The sequence below is a fragment of the Cyprinodon tularosa genome, unplaced genomic scaffold (assembly GCF_016077235.1).
Source record: "Cyprinodon tularosa strain WSP-4 unplaced genomic scaffold, ASM1607723v1 ctg1545, whole genome shotgun sequence".
NCBI classification, from domain to species: Eukaryota; Metazoa; Chordata; class Actinopteri; order Cyprinodontiformes; family Cyprinodontidae; genus Cyprinodon; species Cyprinodon tularosa.
Window position 1 is genome coordinate 28,976 of NW_024038381.1, and position 13,079 is coordinate 42,054.

At 46.0% G+C, this 13,079-nt stretch overlaps 1 protein-coding gene across 3 annotated transcripts in view; it reads right to left on the minus strand.

Annotated features, from left to right (window-relative positions):
* The window catches only part of ap2a1 (adaptor related protein complex 2 subunit alpha 1), a 33,241-nt gene extending 21,424 nt beyond the window's left edge, over positions 1-11,817 (minus strand). For all 3 annotated transcript variants that reach the window (XM_038279998.1, XM_038279997.1, XM_038279996.1), the window contains exons 1-5: positions 11,137-11,817; positions 6,081-6,292; positions 518-711; positions 305-434; positions 127-228 (exon numbers count right to left, since the gene is read on the minus strand). In XM_038279998.1, the coding sequence (XP_038135926.1) occupies positions 127-228; positions 305-434; positions 518-711; positions 6,081-6,292; positions 11,137-11,203 (705 nt within the window). In that variant the 5' untranslated portion in view covers positions 11,204-11,817. The remainder of the gene's footprint in view (positions 1-126; positions 229-304; positions 435-517; positions 712-6,080; positions 6,293-11,136) is intronic.
* Between the last annotated feature and the right edge of the window lie 1,262 nt (positions 11,818-13,079).

Here is a 13,079-nt window from a genome sequence, read left to right on the forward strand (position 1 = left end):
TTTGCATTTGCCTACTCTTCTACGTCACTTACGTCTCTATAAAATTAATCCATCTCATTCCCTACGCATCGATTTAGTAAAATTTTACTGGAATCAATCTGAAATCGACCCCCAGTCATCACTCACCCGGCTGAGTCGGGACACGGCCAGAGAGACGCAGGTCTTGAACTCGTCGGGATTCTTCTGGCTCAGACAGGTGATGAGGGAGATGGCCGCCGTCACCACGCCCTGCAGCAACAGGAAAGCCGTCAGCCCCGAGCCCCGCCTCATTGTTCTCCCTGCTGTGATGCGTGTGGGCGCTCACCATGTGCTGGTCGTTGAGCAGGTGCACCACCCGTGACGTCCACTCGCCCATCAGCACCAGGTCAGGGGACGTCTTATAGAGGCGCAGCAGGCACAGGGCGGCCGACTGCTTCACGCTGTCCATCGTATCGCTGCGGTTCAGACGGTCACGGATCACAGCTGCTCACAATCCCCACGCAAACCGCCCCTCCCCCCCAGCTGTAAGCAGACTCACCCGGCCACCAGGATGCGGGGGATCTCGCTGGCGAAGGCCTCGGCCATCTCCCGGCTGCCCACGTTGGCGATGCAGTGGAGAGCCAGGCACATGAAGGTGGGGTTCCGGCTGGAGAGGTCGTTCTTGATGGCGTTGTTGATCAGACGGATCAGCTCGCTGTTACTGTTCACCAGAACCGAGATGAACAGGTAGCCCTGGAAGGAGCACAGCGGGTCAGTGAGGAGGGGGGGGTAAGACAGGGAGGAGGAGGAGGAGGAAGGGAGGATTGGCAGATTAACTTCTTCGTTCCATCCAGTGAATGTGACATTATCAAAGGTTTATTACAGTTTATTAGGAAATAACGTCACAATTTCAAAACAACAATCAGGAACCATGACCCCATTATTGGCCAAAGAAAGGCCCTGGCAGCCCCCAAACCGGTGGCCGTGGACATAAGAGCCGATCTGGTAGACTGTGGCTGTAGTGGCAGCTGCCACGCCGTGGCGGCCTGACCTGCTACTGGTAGAGCCACTATGAGCTTCCACTGCCTGCCGTCTCTCTCTCTCTGTTTCATCCAGACTCTCTGCTCTCCATCACACCCATTTCACAGAAACATTACAGCCTTATTCTTAGTGGGTTTTTACCGAGCAGTTCCTCATTTATCCTGCATGGGTAAACCTCATAGAAGATGAGGAGGTCGTAAGAGTTTAGGTACGGATTGAAACTGGTCCAGCTTTCTGCTGCCTCCACTGGACCTCGCTTCACGGTCTGCTGACGGAAAGGTTCCTTTAGACAACTGGACGTTTTCTTCCAAGAGGCTTCCTCCTCAGTTCTGATTATATTAAACAGCACTTCCATCATTCACCACTGTTTGGCGCCATTTCCCTTTTTCCTCTGAGCACAGCTTGGACTCCCAATGAATCATGGGATACCCATGGAGGATACAGCGGACCTGTCCTTTAAATCCGATAAAAAGAAGGACGCATTTATCGGCCGTATAACGAGAATTCCTCCGATCAGAACAGACATCGGATTCGAGCTATGATGTAATTGGCCAACAAATCCGGCCTTCAGAAGACGCCGCTGCAGGATACCAACTCAGCAAATATTACATTCCCGTCACATTTCTACCATTACAGCGAACAAACGTGTTTCTATGGTCGAGCATTATTGCCAGTCCGGCTGTCAAAACCTGGATCCCTCATATTCCCATCATCATCATCATCATCATCATCTAAAGACTCTAAATTTTGCTTTATTTTTATGTGGAAACAATCATCTGATCCTGAAGGTCAACAAAACAAAAGAAACAGGAACAAGTTGAATCCTGTTAACATCCTGGGAGAAGAAGAGGAGGAGGAGTAGAAATCCCTCGGTTTTCACCTGGACAACAACCTGGACTGGAGACACAACCTGGAAGCCGTCTGCAAGAAGGGACAGAGCAGACTGGACTTCTAGAGGAAGCTGAGGTCCTTCAGAGGCTGCAGATCTTCTATCAGTCTGGTCTCTGCCTCCATCATCAGAGCTAATGGCTGAAAGAAGTTCAACCAGCTGATAAAGGCGGCTCTGTTCTAGGAACTCCTCTAGAACCTCTGGAGATGAAGAAATGATGGACAGCAGTGAGCATCCTCTTCATCAGACTGTTAGACAACATCAGTGTATCTTCAGTCAGAGGCTGACCCAGATCTGGTGAAAGACAGACCTCTACAGGAGATCCTTCCTACTTACAGCATCTACAGCAACATTTGATTTCCCTTTGGTATAAGTATATTTGAAATTAGCTCATTTCAACCGGTGAGACAGAAAGTTGATTTTGGATGTTGGCTGCAGATCCAGTCACACCGAAAGCAGCAGAGACGATGGTTCTCATGCGTCCAGCAGCAATCTGGGCTGCGACTCAGCGACCCGGATCCTGACTCATCCTCTTTCTGCTGAGTAAACATTTCCTCTTCCTGAGAGCAAGAAAAAAAGGCTCCAGGAAACAGCGGTTTCTGCTTTCTCTCCTGTTCCTACTGATGTCTGAAGATGGTTTGAAGATGAAGGAACCTCCAACAGGCTGCCGTGGCTTTAACCTCCCCAACCCTGAACAGGAAGTGACGAAGCACAGGGGCAGAGCTCTGCTGACATGCAGCCGTCTAGATGGGCTTCTATTCGGCTTGTTTCTCAGGTGGAACATGGTTCTGCTGAGTCATCTGAACCCATCCGGATCCATGGCATCAGCTGATGCTGCAGAACCAGCATCTGGACAGCAGCAGAAACTAACTCATTCCAACAAAATGCTCCCACCCTCAAACTATTATACCTGAGAGGCCCGGCAGGCGGTCCAGGTCACTCAGAACTGCAGGGTCCACTGCTGCGAGTGTTAATCAAATGAGGCCTTCAGGGAGACTGAAAGCACCGAATGGACCAGACCTCTTAGCATCAATGCTAAGACTCTAGGCGTTTCTCAATATGCGTTCTTGAGCGTTCTCGTGTACTCGTGACACGTCATCAGCCTCAGCCCGAGTACCGTTCCAATTCTCGTGAACGCACCAAATCCCCGGATGTTGTTCTCGCCCCGCCCTCTTTATCGAGCATGCATCAGAGCAGACTTGTGCGTTCTTCAGACTGACCGCTTCCCCAGAATGCCCCGCGGCCGCAGCTTGATTCCAGACAGCGCTCACAGCGGTAAGTTAAACATTCCCTTTTCTGCCGCTGTTGTTCTTCAAAAGTACGTTTTGAAATCGTTTCAGGCGATAACATTATACATTGAAGCCTCCCTGTGTGGTCTGTTTACAGAGTTAGTGCGAAATTTTAAAAAAAAGTCCGACGTTGAGCGGACCAGAGTGACCAGCAGACCTCCGAGGGTAACCGCAGCCAGGGCTAATGTTACCCCGTCTGTAGTGCACTTCTCTCGGTCTAGTTATGTGTGAACTATACCGCTCGTTCTGATGGCGGTTTTTTGCGGTTCGGTAATTTTTTTTAATGTTTTTTAAGCTTTAGAAATTAAAAATATTGTTTTCAAAATGTTTTGTATAGGGAATAAATAGTTTTGACTGTTAAAGAAATGCTAAAGAACGTTGCATGTGATGACGTCACGAGTACGCTTCTGCTCCAATACACATACGTGCTTGCGTACTCGCGTTCTCGTCAAGTCCGATCTTCCTGCGTTCTCGCCAAGAACGGACTTGACGAGAACGCGAGTACGTACTCGCGTTCTCGTGAATTGAGAAACGCCCTCTGGCTGATCAGACTTGTCCGTCATTACCCGATCCGTCCCCCGCGAACAGATATACATCCGGGTGTCCATAAATAATGCAATTATGCTGCTATAATTACTTATTTCTATAACTATAGAATATTAATACACATCTTTAAAAAATGTTTAAAGGACATTTGAGAGACAATTTGATGCTTTTTTTTTTACATTTTCTCCATTAAACTGCTTCTCTGACGTCATCACGCTCAGAGCAGTAAATCTGATTAAACCGTGTTTATCTGCATTTTAGTTGTTTCTTTCTTTAGATTACGCACTATTTAACATAATGTTAACACGAGAGGAAATAATAAAACTCAAAAAGACTAGATTTATGTTTAAATCCAAAGCTGATAAAGTTAGCTCCTGGACAATGGCTGTTTCTCAATCTGTGCGGTCTCATTTCCCCGTGAAACGTCATCAGCCTCAGCCATAGTGCTGTCCAGACTGAGAACGGACAAAGTCTTTGGGTGTTGCTCGCCCCTCCCTCTTTACCCAGCATGCATCAGAGCAGACCGTTCTCCAGACTGACAGCTGTCCCAGCATGCACTGCGGCAGCAGCAGCTTCCCGGTTAGCGCTCACAGAGCTCAGAGGATTAAGTTTAAAGTAGGGCTGCAACTAACGATTATTTTGAAAATCGATGAATCGGCCGATTATTTTTTCGATTAATCGATGAATCGGACACAAAATATTTTTTTTATATTAACCTCTTTATTCCAAAATAAACATTTCAGACAGAACAAACAAGCACACAAGTACAGGTTTCTCATTAACTGTACTGGTGCAATATGAAAAATAAATGTTTGTGTTAAAACTACGCAAACTTACATGAGAAATGTAGCTGTACATCCACAAAATATAGGGTACTTTGTTTCATAAAGCGCAAAAAAAGACATTTTTGTTTTAAAAGCCCCTAAGGGGTTCAAACAATAGGCCCCCCCATTTCAACAAATGAGGTTTTTTTAGACTAGAAGAGTTCTGCCTTTTAAGACAGGAAAGTATAGCAGTTAAAGTTGCTGCTTGAGAAAATACTGAACCATAGAGATAAAAATAGCCTGTGATTCAAATTATAAATTGTATTTGGAATAAAAATGAGAGAACTAGGGGTGCTAAAACACACATCCTCCAAAGACAGATATTTACATTTAATTAATTGACATATTACTGATCTTGCTGGATTTTATTCTGCTTTACTTCCATAAATTGCAGGATCTTCTTTACTTTATCTTTGCCAGAAGATTTAAACTTTAAAAGCCTTGCCCTCATAATTTGCAATTTAATTTATTTATAAAGAAAATATAAACGCTGCTTAAGCTAATTCAAATGAAATTAAAAGTAAAATAAGTAGCCAACCTTATCACTGTCTGTAACCTACTAACACGGTAAGGAAAGCATCAGATGAGCTACCTGAGAAACTAACGTTACGTTTCCCCTCTTTAAAACCAAACAAACATGGTTACTCATCCTGCTGATCAGCTATCTTCACGCCATCGAAGGCTCCAACCTGTTTTCTTTTCAGGTGCTGCGTCATAACAGTGGTGCTTCCGTGCCATGTTCATTTGTTTTTACAAAAGTCGCATGTTACGACTTTTTTCACTTTACAAAGCGCAGGCTGTTTTAATTATTGTGATCAATTTGCGCCGTCAATCCCGGGGCATGCGCGCTTCATTTGCAGTCTGGACGCTGAGGGTAAACTCCTCACTAAAATCCTGCGGCTCGGACTGCAGCGCTGAGAGGGATTCCTGTGGGAGAGGGAGAAAGGCGTTGGGATGGGGGAGGCGCCCCACGGCAGCAGCTGCCGCTGGAGGACAAGAGTAGGAACGATACATGCTTTCACGTAAGAGTCTCCAAAAGCCGCCAGTGACACCGTAAAAAGTCGCCAGATTTGTCGCTAGTCGCTTTTTTGAAAAATAGTCGCTGGAGGGGTCTGAAAAGTCGCTGAGTTGGCAACACTGCAACTGCGGCGCTGACTCGCTCCGCCATATTTCTTTTGCTTCCCCGGGATGACGGCGGCGGCGGATGACGCATTAATCGCGCGACACAACTAATCGATGATTAAATTCGTTGCCAACGCTTTTAAAAGTCGATTTTTATCGATTTTATCGATTCGTTGTTGCAGCCCTAGTTTAAAGTTTTCTTTTCTGTTGCTGTTGTTCAATAAAAGTTCATTTTAAGATCATTTGATGTGAGAGTATTATACTTTAGGCTTCACTATGTGGAACATTTATTGATTTAATGTGTAATTTAAAAAATAAAAAAACATCATCAGAGAAGGAAGAGAGCCAGCTTCCTGATGACATCATCAGCAGCTGTTGTCACAGGCAGAACCAGGAAGAGGAAGGACTTACGATCTGCTTCTCGGTGTACTTGTTGGAGCTCAGCAGGTTGACAGCCTCCATGTGTCCGAAGTCGATGTCATGGCCGAGCAGGAAGATGAAGAGCAGCTTGCAGACGTACTTCTTCTTGCTGTAGCCGTCCAGAGCTTTGTCACCTTTGAACTTTGAGCGGATGTTGGCCAGTTCCTTATTGATCCGTTTGATCTCAGCCTCCTTGCTTTTACCTGAGAGACAGAGAAACAGACGGAGCAGAATCAGCAGAGAACAGGAGGCCGACCTTTACGACAGAGAGGCCCTAAGAGCTCCTTCAGCCCCCGCTGGGTCACACCGGCCTGCATGGTTCGGTCCCTTCCCATCGGGATAAAACCCAGCTACCCACTGGTCTGCTGCTCCTGGGCTGACTGATCCGGTTCTGATCCAGCTCATACCCTCTGGTTCTGAAACCAGCTTGCCCAATGTTATGAACGTCACCGTCTACAATCAGAGCGCCTGTCAGTGACTCGGCTGCAGGATGGGAAGGGTTCCAGTCCTGGACTAAAAGCGAACACAACGTGATCCAAGCTGTGGTCCAGGCCCGGATCCAACCACCATCTGTTGGTTGTTTCTTAGAGGGAACAGCAGCAGAACCAGCTGTAGAGCAGAGAGGAACTGGGAAGGAACTGGGAACCCGCAGGGAGCCTGTCTGCTGCAGACATGGGTTCATCAGAACCCTCTACTGGACCCAGACTCAGAGCCTGCCTTTGTCTTCCTTTTATCACTGAGAACCAATCGCTCAGAGGAACCTGAGCATCACCACAGCATGATGCAGCCACTACCATGTGTCACTGAGGAAATGCTGACGGCTAAATCCCAAACCTCCCTCTAACTACTCACCCTTAACTGTTAGTGTCACTGCCGGCCCAAAAGAAACAGCCTCTAGTGGCGTAAAAACCGTGAATGGGACGCCCTCTACCCTCCAACGGAAAGCATTGGTTCCTATGGCAACTATTCCAAAGAGGAGCTTCCATTTAGGGATAAATGACGTGATTTTTCTGTCAGGGTGACGAAGATGCAGCAAACAGCAGAACTTAGACTTGAATGAACGTGTTTCCTCCTCCACTAGTTCACCGTTACACCCGCTGCCAAATTCAGCGAGTCTGCGCTGATGGAGACTCGCTGTTTAAGGGCTGAAAGGCCCACTGGCCCTACCCACTGCATGGTTTGGGACGGCCCTTAATGTGGCCGACCCTCTGGGGGGAATGGAGGGTTGGTGCTTAGGGAACGGTTTGGGATCGTTCCAGGAGGAACCAACCTGCAGGGAACCTGATGGAATCAGCGCCTCTGTTCATTCAGGAGATAAAAAGCAGATGGCAGACATGACATCAAACTAAAGTAATTTCAAACGACCCCTGTCTGACTTTAAGAAACATGAAATGAAATCAAGAAATAAAATGTGGCGGTCAGTAACGGTGACTTTATTAGCCCAAGCAGAGGGGTACAATGATGGAATCACTCTGTAATTGATCCATCTCCAAACCAACACCTGCATTAAATCAGGCTACGGTATCACTGCAGGCCTTGATGCTCAATTCCAACTTTTTTTGTGAAATCTGACTTTTTTGTGAAGCTGTTCACATTTCCAAATATATGCAACTTGTATGTGAACTGCAGTCAACCTAAGTGTCAAACCTGCGCCATAGAGCCAGCGTGCTTCGTGTTTACATAAGTAAAGATGGATGGTAGCCCTGGAGCGCATCTAGACATCTTTCCCAACCATAAAAACTCAATCTTTTCAAAATGGTTAAACATAAATACTGCTCTCCACATCATCGTCCGCCATGGTTTATGTTTTTCTTGTGCTTCTGCGTAGAAACATGCAGAATAATGACCTTTGTCGGATATTAATGGCGTTCAGGTGGGATGAATGCGACCTGGCGTTCAGAAACAGGTCGCATTTAAACAGATCAGATACGCATCAGATCCAGGACCTCAGAGCTAAGCGGCCTGGGTCACATTGGAAAAAAATCGGATCCGTTTTGTTCAGACTGTCATGAAAAGATCAGATCCAGGTTGCATATGGGTAGAAAAATCAGATTTGGGTCCCTTTAGGCTGCAGTGTGAACGCAGCCATAGACCTGCTCGTCTTAAAGAGCTGCTGCACCAAGGTGAAGGACATGAATCATGGCTCCAACGCCAGAGATTGAAACAAAGGAGAGGATTATCAAACTCTGCAAAGAGGGTAAATCATAACACCATAATAACAGATGTGGGTTGCTCACAGTCAGCTGTGTCTAAACACTAACCACATGGGAAGGTTGTTAAAGGCAAACATACTGGGAGACCAAGGAAGACAGAAAAGCAGAAAACTTAAAGCAGTATGTTTAAAAAAAAACTCAAAATGCAAAACTAAACAAATGAGGATGGAAATTGGTCTGTGACTGAACTGTAAGAAAGCGTCTGAAGGAAATAAGCTTTACCTCCAGGAAAGCTAAAGGAAAGCATCATCACTAAACAGAAAAAACCAGGTTAGAACGGCTGAGGAGCAACGGTGGACTGAGGAGGACCGGACTGTCATCATATCTACAATAAATGAGCAAATTTATGTTAAGATTCTGGACACTTTTCTAATCCCATTGATTAAAAGGATGGTGACGGGATGATGAAATCAATTTGCATCTTTCCATAGAGCAAAAACTGGGAAAACATTCCTTAAAAAAAAAGGACATAAGGTCAATGTCACAGCCTGCAAATAGTCCAGATCCTTTTACAGGGATCCAACCTGCAGAGTCTGAGTCCTGATGAAGAGTCCCGTTTGTCCCTCACTAACTGCCTCAGAGACGGCCAGCTGTTAGAGAAGCCAGAGGTGCTGCAACTAAATACCAGTGATGAGTTGAAGCCTTCTTTTGGTTTTCATAATTTTTTCCCTCAGCTTGGTCTAATAAAGTGTCACTGAAAACCACTTTTTATTTCTTGATTTCTTTTAGTGTTTCCTAAAGCCAGACAGTTGCTGTTTGAAACGATTTTAGTTTTATGTATCTGCTTTTTAACAAGTAAATTAAACCGAATAAAAAGAGGCGTTGATTCCATTAATTTTGCCACATTTTTCCCTCCCTGGGCCAAAAGCTGCAGGCTGTGAAAAGCTGCAGAACAGAAGCCGACCCACAGCATCACCCGTCCTCTGCAGCTGCTCTCTACCAGCAGACTAACCTTCCTGGTTGTAGAAATCCAGGGCAGTAGAAGCATTCAGCTGTGGGAGGCTGATCTCCAGCGGAGTGGTGGAATGATCACTGCTCTGGATGGATGGATGGATGGATGGATGGATGGATGGATGGATGGATGGATGGATGGATGGATGGATGGATGGATGGATGGATGGATGGATGGATGGATGGATGGATGGATGGATGGATGCCGTTTCCTCCAAGGGGAAAGGCTCTCTGCCTCTTAATCCAAACATTTATTGGGATCTGCAGCTGCCGTCTGTGGAACTGTGGGATTATTGTTTGATTTGACCAGAAATGTTCTTCTTCTTTTGTTTTTTACTGGCAGATGACAACTTAAGGTGCATTTATCGCCACCTCCCAGACTGTGTGGTCATCAATGATTTCAGACGGAAGTTAATAATACTTTAATGATGTGCAGATTTATATCCATACACACTCACAGATAAATGCGTATATGCACATGCATACACACATTTATATGCATACTTTAAATGTGATTAAATAATCCAGTGGTTTTTAAAAATCAAATTAATTGATTTCTAACAGAATTTTTTTTACTTCCTAAAAGACGTAACATTGAAAATCCTATTTTCTCTCTATTTAATGTTTACTTTAAGTGCTGATGTTCCTCTAATACTTTTTACATTCTAATAGTACAGGTCTCACTGTTTCCATCTGATTATAAATCCCTGTTTCCTTAATCTGAAAAGAGAACTATGAAGTCTAGTATGATCAGAAATGTTTTAATAAAAACATTGAGGAGACTCAGAGCGTGGAAATGAGCTCCAAGGTCTGATCAGGTCGTCTAATCTGTGTCCCTCCAAGGCCACCGTCTTATCAGCTGCACACCATGACCTCTCAAACGGCTCCAAATAATCTGGAGTACCAAGAAAACCAGGCGCCTCGTCTCCAACCTGCAGCTGAAGACCAATTAAATTCAATTCAGTTTATTTATATAGCGCCAAATTCACAACACACGTCATCTCAAGGCACTTTCCAGATCACCAGATCATACAGTCAAATTGATACAAAGTTTTCTATCCCAGGAAAACCAGTTGATTGCATTGACTCATTGACTCAAATACAATCCCTCACAGTAAGCATGCTTGTAGCGACAGTGGAGAGGAAAAACTCCCTTTGAACAGGAAGAAACCTCCAGCAGAACCAGGCTCAGTGTGAGCGGCCATCTGCTGAGGCCCACTGGGGTTCAAGGAGACAGAAGCAGACATAGAAAAAGAAGCCTAGATACAAGGCGGCCCAGTCCAGGAAACACACATCCAGGCAGACGAGCTGAGGTGGACTAGGGCACGACATGTCCTCCTGGTCCGGCAAAGGTGGACTAGGGCAGGACATGTCCTCCCGGTCCGGCTGAGGTGGACCAGGGCAGGACATGTCCTCCCGGTCCCGCTGAGGTGGACCAGGGCAGGACATGTCCTCCCGGTCCCGCTGAGGTGGACCAGGGCAGGACATGTCCTCCTAGTCCAGCTGAGGTGGACTAGGGCACGACATGTCCTCCTGGTCCGGCAAAGGTGGACTAGGGCAGGACATGTCCTCCCGGTCCGGCTGAGGTGGACTAGGGCAGGACATGTCCTACTGGTCCCGCAAAGGTGGACCGGGGCAGGACATGTCCTCCTAGTCCAGCTGAGGTGGACTAGGGCAGGACATGTCCTACTGGTCCCGCAAAGGTGGACCGGGGCAGGACATGTCCTCCCGGTCCCGCTGAGGTGGACCAGGGCAGGACATGTCCTCCCGGTCCCGCTGAGGTGGACCAGGGCAGGACATGTCCTCCCGGTCCCGCTGAGGTTGACCTGGGCAGGACATGTCCTCCTAGTCCCGCTGAGGTGGACCTGGGCAGTTCTACTCACAGTTTCTGATGTCCGAGATGAAAACCGCTAATCCGCGCATCCCGTCTCCTTTCGACACGGCCGGCATGGCTGCAGCTCCCTGTCCTCGGTCCGGTCTTCTCTGGACAAACTGGGGCGGAGAAGAAGAGGGACAACCTGGCGTTCAGAAGGAGCTGGAGAGCCCGGTTCGGTCACACGGCCTGGGCTGTGCGGCGGGTCCAAGTAGCATCTGCTGGATCGGCGTCCAGCGGAGTCCCGGTTAGCTGGCTACGGCGAGTTAGCCTCACTTCATTCAAACCGAACCTCGGTAGGACTCCCTCCTCTCCGCGGCCGAGTGGTAGAGGTTCTAGTCGGGGACTGGTTGGTCCGCTTCGCTGCGAGGACTGACCGCCGTGTCGGAGTGGAAGTGATAGACAGCGTTGGTGTTCCTGGACTGTGGCGGACCGCTAAGCTAGTCCAACAGCTAGCTTAGCTGCTAGCTGCGAGGTTCAAACAGAAGCGAACTTCAGCGGCGGAGGAGCGCCAGAACTCTGCGGGCTTCCACCCACCAAGCAGCAGCACAACTCTGCGGATCTGCCCGTTTGTTTCGCTCTGAAAGCTGCCCGCAATCTGCGTGATGTCCGTGATAATTTACCCACTTCCACTCACGGTCGGATAAGGCTCGTGACAGCAGACACAGTGTGAGCGCGCGACGCAACCGTGAACGCGCACGCTGTTAATAGACTCGTAAAGAAGGAAGCTGTTTGGCTCCTGGTTCCATCAATGATAAACAGCCAACAATTCTACCAACAGCATTTCTATAACTATCATTTCTATAATCAACATGTCTACCACCAACATTTCTACAGCCAATATTTCTATAGCCAACATTTCTACCACCAACATTTCTACCAACATTTCTATAATCAAAATTTCTATAGCCAACATATCTAACACCAATATTTATTTGCCAACATTACTATAACCGACATTTCTACCAACATTTCTGCCAACATTTCTGCCAACATTTCTACAGCCAACATTTCTACCAACATTTCTACAGCCAACATGTCTACCAACATTTCTATTGCCAACATTTCTAACAACATTTCTGCCAACATTTCTATAGCCAATATTTCTACAGCCAATATTTCTATAGCCAAAATTTCTACCACCAACATTTCTATAGCCAAATTTTATACAAACATTTCTACCAACAACATTTCTATAATCAACATTTCTATAGCCAACATATTTAACACCAATATTTCTTTGCCAACATTTCTACCAATATTTCTATTGCCAACATGTCTACCAACATTTCTATTGCCAACATTTCTACAGCCAACATTTCTACCAACATTTTGGCCAACATTTCTATAGCCAAAATTTCTACAGCCAAAATTTCTACCAACATTTCTACCAACATTTCTACAGCCAACATTTCTGCCAACATTTCTACCAACATTTCTACAGCCAACATTTCTACCAACATTTCTGCCAACATTTCTATAGCCAACATTTCTACAGCCAACATTTCTACCAATAATTTTTATAGCCAACATTTCTACCAACAGTTCTACAGCCAACATGTCTACCAACATTTCTATTACCAACATTTCTACAGCCAACATTTCTACCAACATTTCTACAGCCAACATTTCTACCAACATTTCTGCCAACATTTCTACCTACATTTCTACAGCCATCATTTCTACCAACATTTCTGCCAACATTTCTATAGCCAACATTTCTACAGCCAACATTTCTATCAATAATTTTTACAGCCAACATTTCTGCCAACATTTCTATAGCCAATATTTCTACAGCCAATATTTCTATAGCCAACATTTCTACCACCAACATTTCTATAGCCAAATTTTATACCAACATTTCTACCAACAACATTTCTATAATCAACATTTCTATAGCCAACATATTTAACACCAATATTTCTTTGCCAACATTTCTAACAATATTTCTAT